Genomic DNA, 22,918 nt, shown 5'->3' on the forward strand with positions numbered 1-22,918 from the left:
GGCCGTCGATCCCCTCCCCGCGGACCAATGGGCGCTCGGGACACGCGCCACACGCGAGCGTGCCGCGTCACGTGACGCGGAGCCCCGCCCCCTTCACGCCAGGTTGCTACACGTCACCCGGAAAGAGGCTTCTGCCGCTCGAGCCGCGGGCGGAGGGAGACGTGGACAGTTCTGTCCGCGACCCGGAAGGAGAAGGCTCGGCGGCAAGATGGCGCCTCCCACGCCTCTCCTGGCAGGTGGGTCCGGCGCGAGGCAGTGCGCGGCGTTCCCCCCCGATAGGGCGCTGGCCTGGGGGCGGGGGCAGGAAGACCCTCCTGAGACACCGTCCTTACTCCCCTCCTTGTCTTCACAACAACCCTGTGAGGTGGGCCAGGCTGACAGAGACTGCCCAAGGTCACCCAGGCAGCTTCAGGGCTGAGCAGGGACAGGCCCCTCCCTCCCACACACACACACAGTCCTTCTCCAAGACACTTAGGGTGGTCTACGTGGTTCCTCCCCTCCTTTTGTCTTCACAGCAGCCCTGTGAGTTAGGCCAGGCTGAGAGAGAGTCACTGGCCCAAGGGCACCCAGGGAGCTTCCTGGCTGAGCAGGGACTCCCTCCCTCCAAGGCATTCAGAGTGGTGTTCATGGTTCTCCCTTCTTTTGTCCTCACAACAACCCTGTGTGGTAGACCAGGCTGAAAGAGTGACTGGCCCAGGGGCACCCAGGAAGCTTCAAGGCTGAGCATGGATAGTACACACACACACCGTCCTTCCTCCAAGACACTCAGGGTGGTGATGTGGTTCCTCTCCTCCTTTTGTCCTCACAACAATCCTGTGAGGTAGGTCAGGTTCAGAGACATAACTGGTCCAAATTTACTCAGGAAGCTTCCTGGCTGAGCAGGGTTATCTTTCTCACTCACACACACACCCCGTCCTTCCTCCAAGACACTCAGGGTAGTGTCCATGGTTCCTCCCCTCCTTTTTGTCCTCACAACAACCATGTGAGGTAGGCCAGCCTGAGACACAGTGACTGGCCTAAAGTCTCCCAAGAAACTTCATGGCTGGGTGGGGATTTGAACTTGGATCATCCAGGTCTAAGTTCAACACCAGAACTACAATATAAGAAAAGTCCTAGTACAGTGTTTTTCAACCAGTGGTATGGGTACCACCAGGGGTACTCAAAGTAGTGTCTGGTGGTACTCACCAGACCCCTGGATACCTGCCCCCCAGCAGTGAGACCAGAAATGTGACACAACAAAGCGGTAGGAGGCTCCAAAACATGGTTTTCTGCATTTAAAAAAAGGCGCTTCCGTCCACCCTGAGCCTCTTAGTGGCGTTTGTCATGTGACATCTGGCCTCCCAACCCAGCAGTAACTGGTGATGATGTCATCACCAGTTTCTTCTGGTTGAATAGGTGGACCATGTGAAGTGGTACAATGGAGGACAAATGTTGAGAAATAAAAGTTCCCAAACTAGCAGAAATGTTCTGCCTAGGAAGGAAATTCCCAGGGTGATGTCACTGCTCTTTCTGATACAATTATTAAATGAAATGAGTCATTCCAGTGGTTCTCAAACTGTTAGCACCGGGACACACTTTTTAGAATGAGACTCTGTCAGGACCCACTGGGAGTGATGTCATGATTGGAAGTGACATCATCGAGCAGGAAATTTTGTGACAATCCTAGGCTGCTATCCTACCCACACTTACCCAGGAGAAAGTCCCATTTACTATCATTGTTAAAAGCATATACATAGTAACTTGTTAAAAGTACAGATCTGTAACATTTCCTCAAACGCAATCACATACCATGGTAGCATCAAGTCTAATAAAAATAAAATATTGAAATGATTGGGAGCCGACCTAAAATTGCCTCACGACCACCTAGTGGGTCCCAACCCACAGTTTGAGAAACACTGCAGTATACTGTATTATGAACATTCTATCTCCTACCTCTGGTGACTTGGCAAAGGGAGATGAGTAGACAAAAAACACTGCTGTGTTTTTTGCAGGTCTCTTGCTAGTATATTCTGTGTTGTTCAGTTTGACCATGTTTCCCCATCCCATCCAACTGAAACCATACTTGAGCCATTCAGACCTGGCTGTGTTGACCCCTGCTTTAGTAATTTCAAGCTGGTCTAGTGCAGTGTGCTGTATGTGAGACTAACCTGCTAAAACAATTTGGAAACTACAATTAGTACAGAATGTGGGGGCCAGACGTTCTGACTCACTTGGACCACTGCTACACTGGCTGACCGTATTCTTCCAGTCCCAATTCAAGGTGGTATTTCTAACCTTTAAGGCCCTCCATGACCTGGTCCAGGCTAATTGAAAGACCGCCTCCTTCCATACGTTCCAGCCCTCTTAGGTCAGCTGAAGGGACTTTCCTGCAAGTGTCACCTTTGTCCCAAGTGAGAGCGGTGGCAGCTCAAGGGCAGGCCCTCTCTGTGGTGGCACCACAACTGTGGAATGCCCTCCCAGAGGAACTGAGAACAACTTCCTCTCTCATGACTTTTTGGCAAAGCCTCAAAACGTTCCTGTTTTGTCAGGCATTTAGCTGCTGAGTTAATTTTTGCCCTCTATGTCTCTGATATACTTTGGTGGCTTGACTGCCTCCCTGCACTCATTGGCTCCCCATTGGCTCATTGTGTTCTTTTCTCTTTTCCCTTAAGTTTATTTTTTGCTCTGTTTTGATATTGTTTTTTGCCATACAATATTAAAATTAGTGTTTTAATGCCTTATTTGATTTTTTTTTTTTACTTGTTGTGATATTTTGTACTTGATTATAAAGTGCTGTAAGCCACCTTGGGCATTGGCTTCGGCATGGGAAAGGCAGGTTTTAAATTTCTTAATAAATAAGAATAGTCTAAGGCCATACAGCTGTCAACTCAGTCCAGTATGAGAGCCTGGAGGAACATTACTCTGCAAAGTAAGTCTACCAGTGCTGACTCTTGCCCTGCAGATGGTTTCAGTTATCATGTAGGCATTGTCCTACTTCCCATCCACTCACAGGGTTCCAGTGCAGCGACAGATGCAGTCCTCCCTCCCAGTATCTAAGATCTACTAATAAAGACTTGCTGAAATTATTAGTTGATGTAGAATCCAGGATTCCCTTCAGCATACACAAGTTGTTTTCTGTTGTAGTCTCTGAACTGCAGAAGGCCTTTGTGGCTCCTTCTCTGTCATCCACTCAAAAGTAGGTTAAGATTTTCCTTTAGTATTGGGTTTTTGGGAGTTCAGCCTGCTACTATGCCTCTTTATTCTTTGCTGCTTTTGTCTTTGCTTTTATTCTGTGTTCAGTTTCCAGTTGTTCTGTGATATTTTATTATTTGATTGTCGCAAGTTTATATTGTGTGTGTATTGTATTGTATTAGAACAGCAGAGGCAATGTAAAAGTTGGAATGATAGAACTTCCACTGTAAGCATGGCCATTCCTTTCCAAAGTTATACAAGTCTCAAAGTTTATCAATGACATGGAAAGAGAAATTAATTCCATCCAAGCTGAAAAGAATAAACGGTTTGTGTTCTTGTTTTTGTCCTTTGTTTTGCTAGTTCGAGGATCTGAAGGACTATATATGGTGAATGGGCCTCCTCATTTCACTGAGAACACAGCATTTCAAAGGTATTTCACTTTTCAACTTCATTTAAATGTTAAAACTTTACAGTTTATACAAATATAACTTAAACTCGAAGGATAACAACAAAAATGTAGCACATTTATTTGTACTGGGCCTCATATCTGCAGATGCAGCATCCACAATTTCTGTTATCCACTGTTCCGAAATCCTCTCCCATTGCGCAAATGACTTACCTGTTTTTGATTCCAGCTTTCCTGTCACTGTTCCTGGGCTCAGTGGCTCTTTACTAACTCCAAAAGCAGAAAACACTCACAGAAATTGAGGAAGAGGTCTGAAAAGATCATGATGCTAAGCTCTTTGAACTCTATAATAAGTGTTGCATTCTTTTCAGCCCTCTGCTTTGCTTCCTGTGAATGCTAAGTGCTTTCTGCTTCCATTTTGGAGTCAGCAAAGAGCCAGCAAGCTCAGGAAGAACAGCAAGAATGCTGGAATCAAAAGCAGAAAAGTCATTTGGTTGATGGAGAATTTTTGAACTGCTTTTTAATAGGTTGCCTTTTATCCACAGTTTCTTTATCCACTGGGGGTGTGGGGAACGTATCCCCCATGGACATGGGAGGACGCCTGTACAGTACTAAATAGAACGGTTCTCAAATCCCCTCCCCCATCGTGCTCATGACTTGCCGCTCTTCATGTGCAAACTTTTTGCAATACGTTCTGTTCCACATGTAGCTTGACTTGCTTGGCACTGGAAAATTGGATTCTGTTATGAGATAAATTTGATGTCCCAAGTTTTTACTGCTAGAAGGGAAAGTATCCATTTTATTTTCTTAATAACTGCCAAATTTAAATTTCTAACTCATTGGGAAATACCCCAACAATTTTGAAACTTTATTGAATGAGTCAGTGAGACCTAAGCGTCTCTCTCTCTCTCACACACACACCCCTTGAAAAGGTCAAGTATGTATTCCATTCAAAATGCATTTCAAGGTGATAGCACTCTCTTTGGATGAGAGTTGCTTTGCGAAGTGTTGCCTTGGGAGAAGCGGTAGTGCTGAAAGTTCAGCCCATGTGATAATTGCACTCTCTTAGCACTTCAGCAGCATCTCCCTCTCTCATCATTCGTGATCTGTCCCTTCTCCCATAATGTTCCTTACCTTCTTAGACCTCCTTCCACCTTTCCTCCTAGCATCTTGGTGGAAGCGGGCGGCACTGGGAGAGCCTAATTATCTCATAGGCTGAATAAAGAGCTTCTGTGGACCGCATATGGCTCATGGGCCTTATATTTGACACCTCTGACCTAGATTGTCCAAGTTAGGTAGACCAGTAACCCAAGACATAGTAATTACTAAAAATGTCTGGAAGAGCTGTTAAAAATTTGCAGCCAGCAGTAGAAACTTGTGGCTTATATAGGTAAATGATTTATAAAAATGGTGGAATTATGCAGCTCTTCCCATTATGCCAACCTCTTACCAGTGCTGCAAATACACCATGCGACTTCCAGAAGTGACTGGCAATTATGTCATCACCAGTTACTTCTGAGATTGGAGACTGTGACACAAGGCTTCAAACGATGGTAAGAAGCTCAAGGTGGGTAGAAAGGCCTATCCCAGTGCGTGAAAACTATGTGCAGGAGCTCAGCCAGTCGAGCCGAGTCTCTTACAGCCTCATATTGTGGTTTTGTAGCCAGCTGGCCAGTGACCCAAATGCTCTGTGGAGTGCCTCAAGACGTCGCAGAACTTCATGACACACTGTTTGGGAACCCCTGGATTAAGGCCTCTTGATTAGTTTGGCAAACCATGGTGTTTATGACTACATTTTTAAAAACAGCATTTAACATTGTTATAGCAAAAGTTTTATTTGATTACGCCGCAGATATTTTCTAGTGTGCGTAAATAAAAACCATTTTTTTTTAAACTTTGGGTAACATAGTATTTGAATGGTAATTGTTGTTTTTTCTTCTTCTCAGGGATTCTGGGAAAAGCAGCAAAGTTTTTGCTTTCAGCAAAAATGGGTCCCTCTTTGCTTGGTGCAATGGAGAACAGTCAGTACAACTGTCACTTCTTTCTTCTTCTTTTTTGCATTTATTAAGATATTTGTGGCATAGATTCAATCACATGTAAAGCTTTTCCATGGATTTGTTTTAATAAATATTCCAGATTTAAAAGAAGTTAATTTGCTGCTGGAAGAAATATATCATACACTACATCTCTCTAAAGTCAGTTAATGTGAAATCTGAATGCAGGGTAATAAAACATTATCTAGATTTGCAGTGGGTTTGTCCTTGTTACATTTTTAGCCTAAGCCTTGCATTCGAATCCTGTGTCCTGCAAAGGCATAATACTCACCTGTATTTTTTTTGCTAAACTTTTAGGAAAAGGATAGATATAAAGGTCCATAAATCAAGTTCTTGGAATGTTTGAAAACATATTTAGCTAGTTAAGATAGTGAAAACATCAATTACAGAGAAAGACATTTTATTTATTTATATTTTAAAGATTTCTGTACAACCTTTTGTATTTTCAAATTTTGCCTGAATCTTAGGTCTAAACTTGCTGCATTCCTTCAGATTTTACTTTGGTCAGTAGCAGGCTCTCTTTATGTTGCATGTAACCTGATCCTGTTAATGTTTAATCAGAAGTAAGCATTGCTGAAATCAATGAACTTGCTTCTGTAGGTGTACATAGAATTCCATACTGAAATAGGCATCTCACTGGCACTGCAGTTAAGTATGTTCAGTCATTTTCCAGTGGAAATTGTTTCCAGGTAGGCAGAATTAAGATTATTGCTTCACCAGCTAGTACCAGTACAGTGTCATTTCTATGTGTTTCTGACCATACACATTCCTTGCCAGACAATGTTATTAGATTTTTAGGCCACAAAATCAGCATATGTAAGGCTTTGTCATATTGAAATAAATGGAACCTAAGCATATGCTGAATTGTAGCTTTTCAGACTGAAGGAGTGAGTTACAGTGTATTTTTCCTTGATTACTTAGTTATAAGAGTAGATTGACAGCGATGTCATTTCATCTTGAGAAGTTACATTATCCTTCTCCTTTAATGTCAGTTATGATGCAGGATATAGGGCTAATACTGTATGAGCCTGAGACAAACTTCTGATTTCACTATGTGCAGAGGTTTGAAGGGGGGAATGAAGAGAAGCATATGAATAGGACCTTAATGGAATATTTTGTGATAGTGTCAGTTGAAATGTGGCTATTGCTTGTTTTGTGTCTCAAGGACATGATCGTAAAAATGAGTACACGCAAGTGTGTGAAATCTTAGAGCTCAGTGGTATACTGCAATTAATTTAATATTGTATTAATGTATTGATATTGTATTAGTGGTATATACTGAGCCATACAGTAAACAAAAAATAGTTTTGTTTTCTGTTGCAGTGTTCAAGATTAAGAAAATTTAGACCTGAACAGCTACAAACATGGCAGCTTTAGAACACTGAAACTGGCTATTAATTAACAAGTCTAATCAAGCTTTGTTGAAGTGAGCTCTTTTGGTTCCAGAGTCAACATTGTGAATGTCACCAGCGGTGACTTAGTGCGCTCTTTTGATCTGCCAAAGACAGTTTTCCTTGAATTCTCGCCAAAGAACAATGTCCTGGCAACATGGCAACCTTACACAAGTGAGTACTTCAGACATCTGCTTCAGTTCCCCTGACTGTTAATTCCTGTACTTGTTTTTTAAGCAATAGAATGCCCATGAAGATTCTGGCTTGCATCCAGACTTGCATGAGCAGAGTAATGCTCATGAGAGAAGGCTCCCATGACTCCCTCCTCACCACTGCACTCCTCCTTGCCCCCCACAAACCACCTCTGAGGATTGGAGAGGGACCCTTCAAAATGTTGTGGGATGTGGCACAGTGGGCTGTAATGAGAGGAGGAAATAGCAAAAATTGCACCTAGCATGAGTGAAGCTTTGAGAGACATTGGAGACTGCACTGGAGAAGGGTGTGGAACAGCAACTAATGGTTTTATATGAATGTTGTTCTACTTGCACAAGTCTGGATCGCAGCATCTGTCCCATCGAGACAGATGCTCGATGAATGTGTTGAGAATTTGGAGGAAAAAAGGTTGAGGGCCCCCTTCTGAAGCATCTAGTAATCTGTGTGCATTACCCTTGTTTTTCCCTCCTTTCCTCTCTCCTTGCTGTTTCTCTCAATGTCAACATTCAGATTGTAAACTTTTGAAGGCAGGGACCTGGCATTTATGGGGAGAGAGAGAGAGAGAGAGAGAGAGAGAGAGAGTGTGTATAAACTTTGTGAAGTACTATGTGTGCTAATAGTACTGCCTAAGGAAACTAATGGAATGAGCAGAAAACCATGCAGTTGGAAAGACCAAAAAGCCATAATGTCCAATTCCCACATACTTCAGGCCCATCCATATATAAAACTGGACCAATATGAACCTTCAGAACCAAGCTAGCTGTGACTTGTTTTCTTCCCCTAAAAAGAACCTCAGGGGAAGGATCAGTTCAGATTGGTACTGTGACATAGGTTAACCCTTTCCCTCATTGTTTACCCCAGCTTAAAGCGTTCTCCTGAAGCTGCTGTTGGCTACATAAGGGTAAAAGGATGGCACAGTACAAGTATCTGTTTCCTTTCTTCCCTACAACTAATAGCAGACAGAAACTTTTATCATACCTGTTTTTCTCCCTTCCTGCAGCTAGTAGCAGTGTATGGGTTGGACAAATTGCACAGGAACAGGGTTTTAAAAAGCCTTTTCCTGCTCCATGGCCCCAGTCCAGTCCATCCTGATTACGTTTAGGAAAAGCAATTGATTGTAGGAGATCAAATTACAGATCTTCCATTTTGTGTCTAGTTTGGCCCTCCTTGTACCACCAGAAGTGGAGAGGAAGTGCATCGCTTTTGGTACTTGCAGTACAAATAGTCCTAGGCAAAGTTGCCAAACAATGGAGTGATCTGCGTGGGGTATAGGCTGTGACTTGGAAAGCAAACTTATCTGATAGTTAATTACGTATTGTATCTCTAAAGAATGACAGAGGAAGGCTGAGAATTTAATATCTAAGGGGTTTTTCTTAAGAAGAAAAATGTTCATAACTTAAGTAATAGATAAGAGAAAATTGATGTTACCTGAACTAGTATCAGCTATTCTGTTCTGGCTCCTTTTTGTTAACCCCTTTGAGTGTTTTAGCAGTATGTATGTGTCAGCAGTGTCCACAGGCAGGAGAGCATAGAGTAGGGAGCAAATCTAGAGGCGATTATAGAGGCCTCCACTGCAGTATATGTCTTTTTATTGCAGCTGCAAAAGATGGCGCAGCAGGGGTACCCAATCTGCAAGTTTTTGATGTGAAAACTGGCAAGTGTTTAAAGTCATTCATCCAGAAAAAGATGCAGAACTGGTAAGGAGAGCTTCAGTGAATTTATTATATGTAAAATACTATTTAAAATGAACATGTTTTGTACTGCATTGACGTTTCTGATTTAGATACACAGTTTGTAACATGCAACACTCATTTTTGTTTTACATGGTTGGGCAATGTGTTATTAGACTAGAATGAAAGGTACTTGGGATAGAATAGATGAATGATACCACCAGTCACTATTTCTGGGTTTTTATTTGTTCATATGTGATTTTTAAAATAGTTTAAAAAATAATTCTTGAATATTTTCAAGCCATGTACTTAACTAAAAGCTTACGAAAGCCAACTTTCTTAAGGCCTAGCTAGCAAATGTTGCTTTTCTCAGGGTTTTACATTGTCAGTTTTTTCCTCTCTCTAATCATTAGGTGTCCTTGCTGGTCAGATGATGAAAGCATATGTGCCAGAAGTGTTAACAATGAACTGCATTTCTTTGAAAACAACAACTTCAGTATGTCAACCATTCCTTGTTCTTGAGATAAGCATTCCCTTTGGTCTTTTTGTTTTCAACATTTCTTGTGTTTTATGTGCCAGAGTGTTTCTTGCACTTCTTTGCTTTGAGGGTTTTAAGGAATCATAGCATTTGTTCAGGATTTCTTAATATATTTATCAATTGTGGAGTATTTTCAGTAATATGAAATTCACATTGGCCAATAGGTAGTACATACTTTGGAAGCACAGATTAAATTGGAAATGGTTCTGAAAAGTTTTTAGAAATGGGGAATTGCTTGTGACCGAACCATTAGAATGGATATTTGGAGGATAATGATGTGATATATAAATATATACACTCCTTTAACTGCTCTGTTTGCTGATTCCTTGCAAGACTCTTCCAAATCTGGACCCCAAGGGTTCCAAAATGACCCAAGCCACTGTGTACCTACCCACCTGTTGAGACTACTGGTGCTGTTGCAAAAGATCTAACCAGTAACAAACCATAGCTCTGTTCAGAAGTAATGCAGAACCATGGTTTAATCCTGGTTCTGCATGACGTTCCCAAGTCTCAGACTTGCATGCTCCTGTTTTCTCATTGCAAACAAAAAGAGGAATTTGTCTAATTATGGTTCAGGACAAGTCATGATTCACCATGATGAATCTGGAAAATCGTAGCTTGTTCTAACCATAGCTTAGAAAAAAGCTAGGTTATGAAATGGGGATCAGCTCCAGATATCACATTGAATTCCAGCTTTCTTTAAACCTAATAGGAAGTAGGAACCTTTTCCCCCTCATATATATGATCCTGCAACTTGAGAACATTGTGTGGAACTAGGATTAAGTCATGGTTCTGCATGACAGAAAGAGAGAGTGTGTCTTCTAGTTTACAGTGTAGTTTGAGAGTCAAGGAAGAAAGCTGTTTGCACTTTGAGAAATATAAGGACTATTAGAAGCAAGATCATCTTACACTACTGATGTATAAAATAAGCTATTGTCAGAGGCTGGTATTCTTGAACTGGAAGAGAGTAAAGCTAATTTGAGAAGAAGTCACTGGTTTCCTTAAGAACATAGCTAAGATATAGAGCACAGATCTTGGCTTAAGCCATTTCTACTCAACATTGCATATACGCAACAGGGACCAAATGTGTACATCTGTGGGTCAAGCAGAAATGGGTTAAGCTGGAAAGTTGCAATGAACTATGGCTGAATTTTTGTGCATGTAAATTTATGAAAATGCTCTCTAAAATTTAGCTGATTTGGCTGAAACTTTAAGATTTGTATAAAGTGTTCTATATTAATCTAATTAATATTATAAATGTGTTATTTATTGTTTGTTTGTGTCCTGCCCATTATCCTAATGGAAATCTGTTCTAAGTGTTTATTCTGCCAAGTTAGCTGGCATATGGGCCAATGCCAGTTATAAGTAAAAACATATATAAACTGCCATTGGCCCATATGCAGCATACTCTAACAGTGCACAATGCTGTTAACACTTTCTAACCTTTTTGATTATGATTTTGCAGGTACAATTGCAAATAAATTGCATTTGCAGAAAGTTAGTGACTTTGTGTTATCACCGGGAGATCAGCCTACCAAGGTGCCTTTGATTTTTTTATTTACAATTTTGATTTGCTGGAAGTTTTAGAAATCTGTTTCTGTCTTTGTTCTGTTTTTGAGAATTGTCATCAAATTAATGAAATGTTATTGTTGTTATCAAATTAATGAAATGTTATTGATACAGGTAGCTGTCTATGTTCCGGGAAGCAAAGGTGCTCCATCTTTTGTAAGGCTCTATCAGTATCCTAACTTCGGAGGCCCACAATCCGCACTGGCCAACAAGAGTTTTTTTAAAGCTGATAAGGTGGTGTTGCTGTGGAATAGTAAAGGTATAACCCATGACATTTTTTCTCTCTGTCAATGTGTGAGTGTTTTGGTTCTCTACGTTATCTGAGTACATGATTTTGAGTGTGTTTGTTACTAAAGGGTACAGTAATATTATGACTTTAACATTCTGCTTCTCGCAATCCCATTCTTTGCTTATATTAAGGTTGCAATCATTTGTTTGGTTTGGAAGTATTTCCCACTGAACACAATTTGACTTGCTTTTGAGGAAGCATGGATAGTGTTCTGTGCATAGTGGAGCTTGTGCAAGAGAGATTCTTGGAGCATTATGGTTTCTGTTGTTGACTTTCTTATATGTATTGAAGGTTTGTATTGCACTCCAAATTATAACAACAAAGCATGCTGTATAAATAAATTTTAACTGTAGAAGTAATAACTTGACTATTGCTGTAACATTCCTGAAGTTCTTTATCAAGATGCTTCACCTTGATTGCTGTGTTTTCTAGTTAGCCAACCATACCATATAATATGATGCAGAACATAGAAATAGAGTGCTAAGCTCCCAGTATCTGTGCCTCTTGCTCCCTTACTTTGCTACTGCAAAGTAGCCCCAACCCTTCTATTAGGGCTGCCAGAGGTTGAGTTTGGTATTGGTATACATGTCATGAAGCAAGCGTGTGGGGTAGAGGAGGTCATATAGCAAACAGTGTCCACAGCCTCTTAAGCTTTGGCATGTTTACAAATCTGTGTTGATGGTGCAATTCTGAACTAGCAAATTGGTGTCACAGGATTGCTTGAGTCAGTTTAAAAGAAGGTCAGATAGACTCTGATTCTGTCTAAATGCCTTACTAAATGATGCTGCTTTAGCACTTGGGTTGCAGTAGTTAAAACAGTTGCAAACATTGCTCACTGGGAAGAAGAGAGGTCCAGGTACATGTTGTGTTTTGTTTAACAGAGATGTAAACTAGAGAGTGCAACTGGTGACTTAAAAAAAAAATCTGATTCTATTTTATATCTGAATAGCCACTGCTGTGCTGGTAATAGCTAGTACGGAGGTTGATAAAACAGGAGCATCCTATTATGGAGAACAAACCCTTCATTACATGGCAACAAATGGGGAGAGTGCTGTTGTACAACTACGTAAGTGACTTCCCTGCTGACTGACTTTTTGAACTGGAAATTCTATGTTAATGTATGCTTGTGATTTCTACGAAAACAAACTTTTCTCGGTTATGTTCATTCTAATGACCAACTTCTATTAGTTAAATTTCTGTGGAGACTTAAAGATATGTCCATTGCTGCCTGAAGTTTGTTCTGTGAAGTGAAATATGTATGAGTTAAGGTGAAAATGGGTCTTATTGAGAGAAGAGATGGAGAACTTTCAAAGAACTTCTTATTTTGAATATAACCTGGTTTAATGAGGAAAAGGTACACTGTAGGAAAGAAAAGCTCCGTCTGAGCAGATTGTAAGCCTTTAAGTGTCCTGAGCCACAAAGTATTTGCTTGTTGTCAGTCCTGCTGGGGCACCTTTTAATCTGTAATTACACTTTATTGTTGTGCGTTGAATCAATTAATTGAAGGTGGCAGTCCTTGTTAAGTAACCTTTCATGACTGATGGTTTTGAAAGCAGCTTAGGCAGTGTTCCTGCTACTGAATAAGCTGATGCTGCTCCCCTCACTGACTGATCTGATTGCTTTTTGTGGTTCCTTATCAGAGACCAGAGAGATGTGGCCAACCAATGGTCTAATGTGGTCCTGCACAACTTGTGCCCAGCCAAGCTTAATGCAGTCCACCCACCATATACTGTATCCTCCATCTCAGTCAACCTTTTTGATGCCTCAAACCCCACAAATAAAGTATGAGGACTCACCTCTGATCCCTCCCCCTCCTGTGATCTGATCAGCCTACCCCCTGCCTGCCTCATTTCCTCCTACTTCTTGTGTCTTTACAACAACCCTATGAAGTAGCAGCCAGAGCAGGGTTGGCCTTAGAAGCGGCAGGACAAGACAGCGAGAAGAGGCTGTGCAGGATTATATCAAGAACTCAGTTTTGATAAAGCAGTACCTTTATTGAATTGGATCCAAGCCCTCTCTTGCACAGGCTTTGAAAGGTTGCCATGAGCTCCCAAATGAGACTTTACAACCCCATTGGGGTCATGACCCACAGGTTGAAGAACACTGCTGTAGCAGCTTGACAGTCTTATCTAGTTTGCACAAGTGCTAACTGGAGTGTGCTGTCCAAGGAAGGCAGCAAAAGCAGGAAATTTTTCAGTCTGTGCTGAGTGACCATCCATTGCTAAAGAACTACTTTCAGCCTGCAAGGTCACACACTGTGATGGCCTGGTCTAGTTTCTTGCAGTCTTAAAGCATCAAACTTTCCCCTCATTTGTTATTCATAATTTACTTGTGATTGCTCTGCAAAAACCTATGTTTTCTCAGGCAAATGTTGATATGGTTTGATAACCTTGATTTTTTTTTTCCTTTTAGCGAAAAATGGTCCTATTTATGATGCAACATGGAGTCCTAATTCCACAGAGTTTTGTGTTGTTTATGGTTTTATGCCTGCCAAAGCTACTATCTTCAATCTCAAGTGTGATCCTGTGTTTGACTTTGGGACTGGCCCTCACAATGCTGCCTTTTACAGCCCTCAGGGACACATCTTAGTATTGGCTGGGTTTGGGAATCTCAGTGGACAACTAGATGTTTGGGACGTTGAAAACTACAAACTCGTTTCCAAACCGCAGGCCTCTGATGCTACATATTTTGCGTGGTGCCCTGATGGGGAGCATATTGTAACTGCCACGTGTTCTCCAAGGCTGAGAGTGGGGAACGGTTACAAGATCTGGCACTATACTGGCTCTGTGCTCTACAAATATGAAGTCCCACAAAACGCAGAACTCTGGCAAGTTGCCTGGCAACCTTTTTTGGAAGGTGTATTTCCAGCCAAGACCGTACGGTACAGTGCTGTTCCGAGCAAAGTACCCAATGATGAGCCAAAGACTGCTCAAGCATATAGACCCCCAGCTCTGAGAAACAAACCTGCAACTAGTTTGAAGCTTGTAAGTAACAGACATCTCTGTTGTATAATATCTTGTTGCAAAATTTCTCTTTTGTGTGTGTGTGGGGGGGGGGCACTAAATCTAGGCCCCCCATTTCCTCTTGTATATCTACACAAGAGGTTGCATGCAAGCAAGACTGCCTTTTACTGAGTCCAATCCTTGGTCCATTTTTTTTTTCCCAGCACTGTCTACCCTGACTGGCAGTAGCTCCCCAGGGTTTCAGGCAGGAGTCTCTCCCAACCCTACCTGGTGATGCCAAAGACTGAATCTGGGACCTTCCAAATGAAAGCATGTGCTGTGCCTCTGAGTTAGGATCTTTTCCCTCCACCTATTGGAAGACAGTTTGTTTGGGACTTTGCAGGATCGCCACCAGCTCCTGGTTTGGGCTTTTCCAGTCTTGAGAAATGCATGCACATTAGCAGTTTGCACATGTTAGATCAGCATGTAGGTGTAAATAAGCCTAGAAAGGAGGAGTGAATGAAGTCATAAACCAATGAATCTCACATCATCTTCAATATTTTCAAGTAAATATTTTTATATTGACTGACTTTTGCAGACTGTGCACTAGAAATTTTTTTTCCTCCCTTTTATTTTTGATACAAAGAAATAATCAGCTGAACATTACGATGCATTCAGCTTTGTATTGTAATATATAGTGTGATCCTGCTTCCTGATGCTGTGACATTTAAGAGGCCGCCCAGTGGCATGTGTTGACTGCAGGGCCTGTGCAGAATGTTTTCATTGGCCAGTGGGGAGAGCAAAAGAAAGAAAAGCTTCTGCGTGATTCTCTTGGCTGGAGCTGAGGGGAGAAAGCCTACAAGCCAGTGTGGAAAAAGGAGGAGCTGCTGCTTGTGAGAGATAGCAGTGGTAGCAGCTTCTCTTTTTTTCTGACCTCTGTTTCCATTGGTAAATGGAGGTGGGCTGCTGCAGCAGCTCTTTATGTTTCTCCTCTCGAAAGGTGGGAGGGAAAGTAGCTGGTGCCACTGCCAAAGATTGTCCCCACCATCCATCACTAATGGAGAGGTTGGGCAGATGGCCGCCCACCCCGCCCCTTTACCTAATATTTCTGTATTTCTTACTCAGAATGACTTGTACATTCTTAATTGTACTAGGAAGCCTGCATATTGCCTGCACTGCCACATTGACAGTGTCTGACGATGTCCCCTTGGCAACTGCTTGTCCTGTGTTGTGGGATTCTTTTCAGCTTGTACAGCCTGAGGATGTGGACAGACTCCTTTGGAGTGTGAGGCCATCTGCCTGCCTGCTCGACCCTTGCCCAGCTTGGTTGATAAGAGCTGCCCGGGGTGGGCTGGCTGAGTGGACAGGGAGGGTGGTCAACTCTTCCTTGATGGAGGGGACGTTACCACTCGCTTTGAAACGGGCAGTGGTTCACCCCCTCCTGAAGAAACCCTCCCTGGATTCCACTGTGTTGGATAACTACCGGCCAGTCTCCAACATCCCGTTTCTGGGCAAGGTAATTGAGCGAGTGGTGGTGTCCCAACTCCAGAGGGTCTTGGATGAAGCGGATTATCTGGATCCTTTTCAATCTGGCTTCAGGCCGGGCTTTGGGACAGAAACTGCCTTGGTCGCCTTGGTGGATGACCTACGCCGGGGACTGGACAGGGGGAGTGCGTCCCTGTTGGTCCTGCTGGACCTCTCAGCGGCTTTCGATACCATCAACCATGGTATCCTTCTGGGCCGATTGGCCGAGTTGGGAGCTGGAGGCACTGTTTTGTGGTGGTTCCGCTCCTACTTGGAGGGTCGGTCCCAGATGGTGGTGATGGGGGATGCCTGTTTGACACCCTGGCCCTTGAGATGCGGGGTGCCACAGGGCTCAATTCTGTCCCCCATGCTATTTAACATCTACATGAAACCGCTGGGAGAGGTCATCTGGGGCTTTGGAGTGGGGTGCCATCAATATGCTGATGACACCCAGCTCTATCTCTCCTTTCTTCCAGACTCCAGGGTGGCGGTTGAGGGCCTGGAGCGCTGTCTGGAGGCAGTGAGGATCTGGATGGGGGCTAACAAGCTGAAATTAAATCCGGATAAGACAGAGGCTCTCCTGGTTCGGAAATCCTCAATGCAGGTGCTGGACTATCGGCTTGCGCTGAATGGGGTTGCACTCCCTCTGAAGGAGCAGGTCCGCAGCTTGGGGGTCCATCTGGACTCGCAGCTGCTCCTGGATTCCCAGGTGGCGGCTGTGGCTAGGGGGGCCTTCGCTCAGCTTTGGCTGGTGTGCCAGCTGCGGCCGTACTTGGATCGTGCTGACCTGGCCACGGTGATCCATGCTTCGGTGACATCGAGATTAGATTACTGTAACGCGCTCTATGTAGGGCTGCCCTTGAAGAAGGTTCGGAAACTGCAACTAGTGCAGAATGCGGCGGCCCGTGTGGTTACTGGAGGTAGGCAGTTTGACTCTGTCAGTCCACTTCTCCAGCGGCTGCATTGGCTGCCCATTCGTTTCCGGGCCCAATTCAAGGTGCTGGTATTGACCTTTAAAGCCCTATACTGCTCTGGACCAGGGTATCTTAGAGATCGCCTACTCCCGTACAATCCGGCTCGTCCTCTTAGGTCATCAGAGAAGGCCTTTTTACAAGTGCCGCCGCCTAGGGAGGTACGTGGGGCGGCTGCAAGAAATAGGGCCTTCTCAGTAGTGGCACCAATGCTATGGAACTCCCTTCCCCTTGACTTAAGAATGGCTCCCTCTCTTGAGACCTTTCGGCGAGGCCTGAAGACCCTTCTGTTTAAACAAGCATTCTGAGTTCTTGGCCTTTTAAGATCTTTTTAACATCTTTTAATATTTTTTACAGGCCTGATTCTTTTATGACTTGCTGCTGCTCTATGCTCTTTTTACCTATTTTTTACTCTGACTGCTGTTTTTTATGATGTGTTAATATGTTTTTATTTGTTTTTAAATTATGTTTTTAATATGTTGTAAGCCGCCTTGAGTCCCTTCGGAGAGAAAGGCGGGGTAAAAATAAAGTTATTATTATTATTATTATTATTCATATGATGGCTAAACACCATCTCCAGATTCAGAGGCAACATGCTTCTGTATACCAGTTACTGAAAAACAACAGCAGGAGAGGACTGTTGCCATTTCCTGCTGCTGGGCTCCCAGGTGCATCTTACTGATCACTCTGGAAACAAGATGGTGGGCTAGATCCAACAGGGTTTTTCTTATGATGCAGATCACACATCACGTAAGCTGGATCTGGCTTCCAAAGCAATTTCATCTACCTCCCTGACAACAACCACATTGTAATCAAACGTTGGTAAAAAAGTTTCCCATGTAAGAATAAGCCATTGTTTTCAGAAGTGGTGTGTCTAATGTAGGTTTCAAATGTGATGCCCCAAGTATACCTGAGTCCAAGTGTGAAGCCCTAGGTAGCGCTGATTTCATTATAAGCCTTCTACCTGGAATTCTTTTGTGGAGCAAAGCACACTGCCACTGGACCACTACATTGGACCACTGTAGAACAGAGTTGTCGTCAGAAATACAAATGTTGGCTACCCTTGACCTGGATCAGGGCGATACAACTTCTGGCAGCCGGGGGAACCACACAACCGTAGTGTGACCCCCTCCCCTGACTGCACAGGCATGGAAGTAATTGGCACTGACTTTATGATGTCGGTGCCAATTACGTCCTGTTTCTGAGCCATTGAAGTCACTCAGCAAGCTCAATCAGGAGGAGGCAGAGGTGGCGGTAGATGCAGTGGGGCTTTTCTATCTCCAAGTCATGCTGTTCTGGCTTTTCCTTCTCCAAAGGGAGACATGGAGACAGAAAAGCTGCTGAAGTGGGAGGAGGAGGTGGCAGGGACTCTGGCGGGGCTTTCAGGGGCTGACAAAAAGGGCTTTGTGGGACCATGCTGGCCTAGATCATCATATGTGATGAATGTACATGCTTGTATGTTGACTTGGGGGATAATCTGCATAGGTTTTGCACCATTTCTTAGTGTGAAGATGGGTCTTCTGCTTTGTAGAAATTGTGTGATGTGTGCCATGGGCCTAAGTAGAAAAAAGAAAAATGGCACAGGCTTCTCTTATCTGGTGTCGGCAAGCAACACTAGTAAAATGTTCTGGGCTGCTTTCTTCCTCCCCAGATGTTCAATCTCAAAATATGTAATTGTATTTTTCAGTACAGTAATGCTTTTCTCTCTCTTTGCTTTTCTCCCCCCTCCTCCAATTTTGTTGCTTCTTAGCATGAGGACGAGCCACCACAGAACATGAGACCACAGTCAAAAAATAGCAATAAGCCTGCATCTAAGACGGCACTAAAAAATCAAAGGAAGCACGAAGCCAAGAAAGTTGCTAAACAGGTACAGCTAGTGTTTAATCCTCTTGGGGATAATGTTGTACTTTGTAAACTTTATTTACCCTTATTCTGAGCTGAAAGTATCCACTTGTGCTGAATTAAAGGTTCTGAAGTGCTTTAAATGTCTGGGTCACTAACAAAAATGTGCCTCAGGATGGTTGTACCCAAAACCACCATTTATGACTTTTTTTTTTAATATAAAGGAAGCCAGAGCTGAAGGGAGTCAGGAAACTGCTCCTACCCTACAAGAACAAAACGTTTTGCACAATGCAGTACCCTTGGTCACGTCGGGAGATCCTGAAGTAGACAAGAAGATAAAGAATCTAAAAAAGGTGGGGAGTTTCTCTAATGAAGAAACTTGCATATTCTAGAAGAAGGTTCTGTTTCCACTACATAATTTGCTCCCTTCTGTCATTTTGTTGACTAGCCATATAATGTTTCATCACTGATTTTTAAATGTTCTATTACAACTATAATAGCACAGGGCGTGATAAGGAAGTGTTTTTTCATAGACTAGTATCTATTCTCTGCAAGGGTCTGGATCCAGTATTTCCCATGTCTGTTAAGGTTCTCCAGCTTCTTCCCTTATAGTGTTAAAAACCACTAGATCAGTATACTGGTCAGTATTGCTCCAAAAGGTTTTGACAGCTTCCTAGCTGTTCCTCCCCACAATTCAATAGAGTAGTACTGGCAAAATGGACTAGGAGAAGAGAAGACCTACAAAAGGTTTGTTTGTGTGTGTGTGTTTGCTACGACTGCAGGCCTCGTGAGGTTAAGCCAGAAAACCAAACTAGACAAGATATAGGAATGATCGCATGATTTAAATAACAACTGAAATGCCTCTATCTCAGTGGTTCCCAAACTGATGGCTCATGACCCACCAGAGGAACTGGAATTGGGGCATTCCCCCTTAAGGAGGGTGGCCCTACTCCAGTGGCAGCGACAGTGCTGCAGAGATCGCAGTGCTGCCGCCACCAAGGAGCTTCTTTACTTACGGGGGGGTGGGCAATGCTGGTCTCCTGCAAGGTCCTGGAGGCTCGCAGCACCCTCTGATCTCCACAGCTTGTTTACAAAGCCCTTATCTCCGTGGTAAAGCTGCTTCCGGTTTTCTTGGGGAATTATGCAATATTCTGAAAGCCTTCCAAAAAAGTATTCAGCTCTGCCTCTTTCCTCCATACCTTCTTCCCATTCTCAGTTTGCTTCTAGGTTTGTAGGCCAAAGGTACTTTATGTATTGCTGCTGCCACTTGTGCAAGGAAAATGCCATTTTTGCTACTTTCCTTTTGATACTGGGGCACTAAAGGGGCCATTACCCTGATCTAATGAAGGATAGTGCAATTGTGGAAGCATCACTAGCCTTGAGAGACTCAGAAAACTACATTTGTTCTATTTTTTTTTAAGGGAAGGTTTTTAAAATCAGTTGTTCCTTCTTTGTGTTAAATATGTTGGCTTGTTTTTTGCTACAGAAATTAAAAGCAATTGAACAGCTGAAAGATCAGGCAGCTACAGGCAAACAGCTAGAGAAAAACCAGGTATGCTGAGCATTCATTATTAGTCATGATTTATCTTTCATTTATGTAATAGAAATTGTAATTCAGTGTGCATCTAATTTGTTCTGAAAACTAAGGGTCCAATCCTATTGTATCTGAGCCCTGGTGCTGAGCTCCAGTGCTGGGTGTTGTAAATGTGCTGTAAAGCATGTTTATGGCACTCTTGGAGGAAGGAATAGCAGTGCCAGGCCAGCACCAGCTGGCGCTGGGCTCAGCATTAGAAAGACAATGCCCAGAGGAAGGTAAGAGTTCTGGGGGGGGCAGTGCAGGCTTTTGGTGGTGGTGGGGAGGTGTTCCGTGGTGGGGGACAGGGGAAAAAATCATAAACTGTTTTTTCCTCCTTTTCCTCCTTATAGGCGGTTGCTGTCCCATGGCCACTATGGGGGGTAGGGGCACAGTGTGAGCTTTTTAAAAGATGCAACAGCTGTGGTTATGGTTCGCTTGCTGGTTCTCCTTTTCCTCACAGGAGGAGTACGTATACTGCACTATGTACTCCTTTGATTCTTCATTATATACTTCCTGAAAAAACTGATGGTTCCTTGTGTATGTGTGTCTGTTCCAGCTGGAGAAGATTCAGAAAGAGGCTGCCCTTCTAAAGGAGTTGGAAGATTTGGAACTCGGCATGTAGAACTTTGAAAAAGGGGCATCCCAGTTTTGTTCTACAGGATAATTTCATAATAAATGGACTTATATATTATATAGCTGTATTTTATTCCCCTTAATATCTGAATACATGCAAAATTTTGAACAGAAGTAATGAAGTGCAAAAACAGACAGATATTTGCTGTGTTCCATACCAGAATTATTGAAATGCTGAAATACAATGTCTGAGGTTAACATTTTTTTTACCAAAAATTCAGTTCATTTATATGCATATCCTTTGCGCAACAGTAAGATTGTATAATATAATAAAAATTTAGCACTAATAAAGATTTTGGTTTTGTGTAAGACGTTTAAGACAGCTTGTATTTCCCAATTTAAAAAAAACACCACTAATTGAAATATAGCTAGTACAGGTGTGCACCACTTAATGGGGATACATTCTCCCATCTCTGTTATGTAATTAGGTTGTTAAGTGAACATTCAGCCCAATCAATGTGCCTTTGTTGTGTAAACAAACACTCCCTGCCAGGCACTAGTCTGCTGCAGAGGCTATTGGAGATAGATTGCCTCTTCTTTGCACTGACATAAGGGGTTAGGATTGCACCCAAAGTGACTTAACCTCTCTAGATTATTACGTTTTAGTTAGGTTTAGGAATCAAGGATAGTGAGGTAATAAACGTGACTGGAATACAGATCTAGATTTTATTATTAATAATAATAAAATCTAGATCTGTATTCTAGCCACAGGCAATGTAAAATTATGTTATTAAAAATTGACATTAATCAATACAGAACACTCCAGATATATGTAACAGGAAAAATTATGAGTGTGCATGATTTTGCTCAAATTGGAGTTTCTCGGGGTTCTACAGGGAACATGATTCTCTGCATAAGAATACAAGAATCCTTTACTGCCACTCTCCACAGCATGTAAAAGTTCCCAGGAAGCATGTGACCTTGTACTATGATACAAACAAATAATAAACCCCCCAGTTCTAAGATGGGCTGTGATCTGGTGTTGTATCTGGTGTTCTTGGTGCTGCAGTTTAAGAAGAATGTAGACAACTTGGAACTGGTTTAGAGGATAACAAAAGTGGTCCGTGGTCTGGAAAACAAGTCCTGTGATGTGAGAGTAGCAGAATTGGCTGTGTTTGACCAGGAGAACAGAGAACTATAAGTGGGGGGGGGGGGAGAGAGGTCATCAAAACACCTGAAGGACTGTCATACAGGCCAAAGGCTTTTCTGGTATTCCAACGGACTGGACTTGATCTAATGGATTTACATTACAGGAACAGAAACTTCTTTCTTAATCATAGGAGAGTCTGACAATGGAATCATCTAGTACTGGGATTCCCAAACTCCTCACCTTGGTGACCGACTGCATTGTCATGTTTCACCAATTTCCGTTTCACTAACTGACTCTACAAATGCTTTGCCTCATTTGTCTTATAACAATGAACAGGCTCATACTCTATTTCGAAAGCAACAAATGTGTCATGTAGTGAAATAAATGAAAAAACATCAATTTTGTATCTCTTTGTGTCCCTCCGAAAAAGTTAATTTGAGCAACTGAAATTTTATTATTCTAGAAATAGAATTCTCATTTGTTTGTAAAGCGTAGAACTATGTCAATAATTATTTCAGTGGTTAATGGAAGGATAGGAGATGCTTTACCAAAGAGGTTAATATTTTGAACTGGATGTCTTTTGACTTGGTGTGTGGTCAGAAAAATGACTTTCTGTTTCTAATCATAAAGAATGAGACTTTATTTCAGTGCGTGCTCTGACTTTCTTTCTCAGACGAGCATCAGAACAACAATAAAAATTGCAATAAATTTGCTGAAAACTGGTTGGATCTTTCTGACTCAGCTCTATGCTGCTATGTTGCTCCATGCTGTAACCACTAGAAGTGCTGCCTGAAAGATGATGCTGGGAAAAACTTGCTTTCTCCACCCTACATGATGTGATCAAAGTAGCTAAGAGGGCCCTGAACTGGGATTATTTACATCTTGAAGTCACATTGCACTTCTTTTGTATAATAGGATAGTTTCTCAGTACAGTACTACTTTGTAGCAACCAAGATGAAGGCAGTAGATGCCATCTAGTGGAATAATGCAATCTCTTCATTTGAAACCAATGCATTCTTCCAAATGTTTAATATACAGC

General features: G+C 42.5%; 1 protein-coding gene across 2 annotated transcripts; it reads left to right on the forward strand.

The window, feature by feature from the left end:
- The first annotated feature begins 123 nt into the window (after positions 1-123).
- EIF2A (eukaryotic translation initiation factor 2A) lies at positions 124-22,598 on the forward strand. 2 transcript variants are annotated; one of them, XM_066622061.1, is made up of 14 exons: positions 124-236; positions 3,532-3,601; positions 5,524-5,598; positions 7,078-7,196; positions 8,833-8,932; positions 9,319-9,401; positions 10,909-10,982; positions 11,127-11,271; positions 12,251-12,367; positions 13,714-14,285; positions 18,489-18,605; positions 18,805-18,933; positions 20,067-20,132; positions 20,713-22,598. In XM_066622061.1, exons 1-14 carry the CDS (start codon positions 209-211, stop codon positions 20,776-20,778), a joined length of 1,761 nt encoding a protein of 586 aa, XP_066478158.1. In that variant the 5' UTR covers positions 124-208; the 3' UTR covers positions 20,779-22,598. The 2 variants fall into 2 exon arrangements, with proteins under 2 accessions (XP_066478158.1, XP_066478159.1); XM_066622062.1 differs by lacking the exon at positions 124-236 and adding an exon at positions 274-364.
- Positions 22,599-22,918: the final 320 nt, after the last annotated feature.

This window comes from Tiliqua scincoides, chromosome 3 (assembly GCF_035046505.1).
Source record: "Tiliqua scincoides isolate rTilSci1 chromosome 3, rTilSci1.hap2, whole genome shotgun sequence".
NCBI lineage: Eukaryota > Metazoa > Chordata > Lepidosauria > Squamata > Scincidae > Tiliqua > Tiliqua scincoides.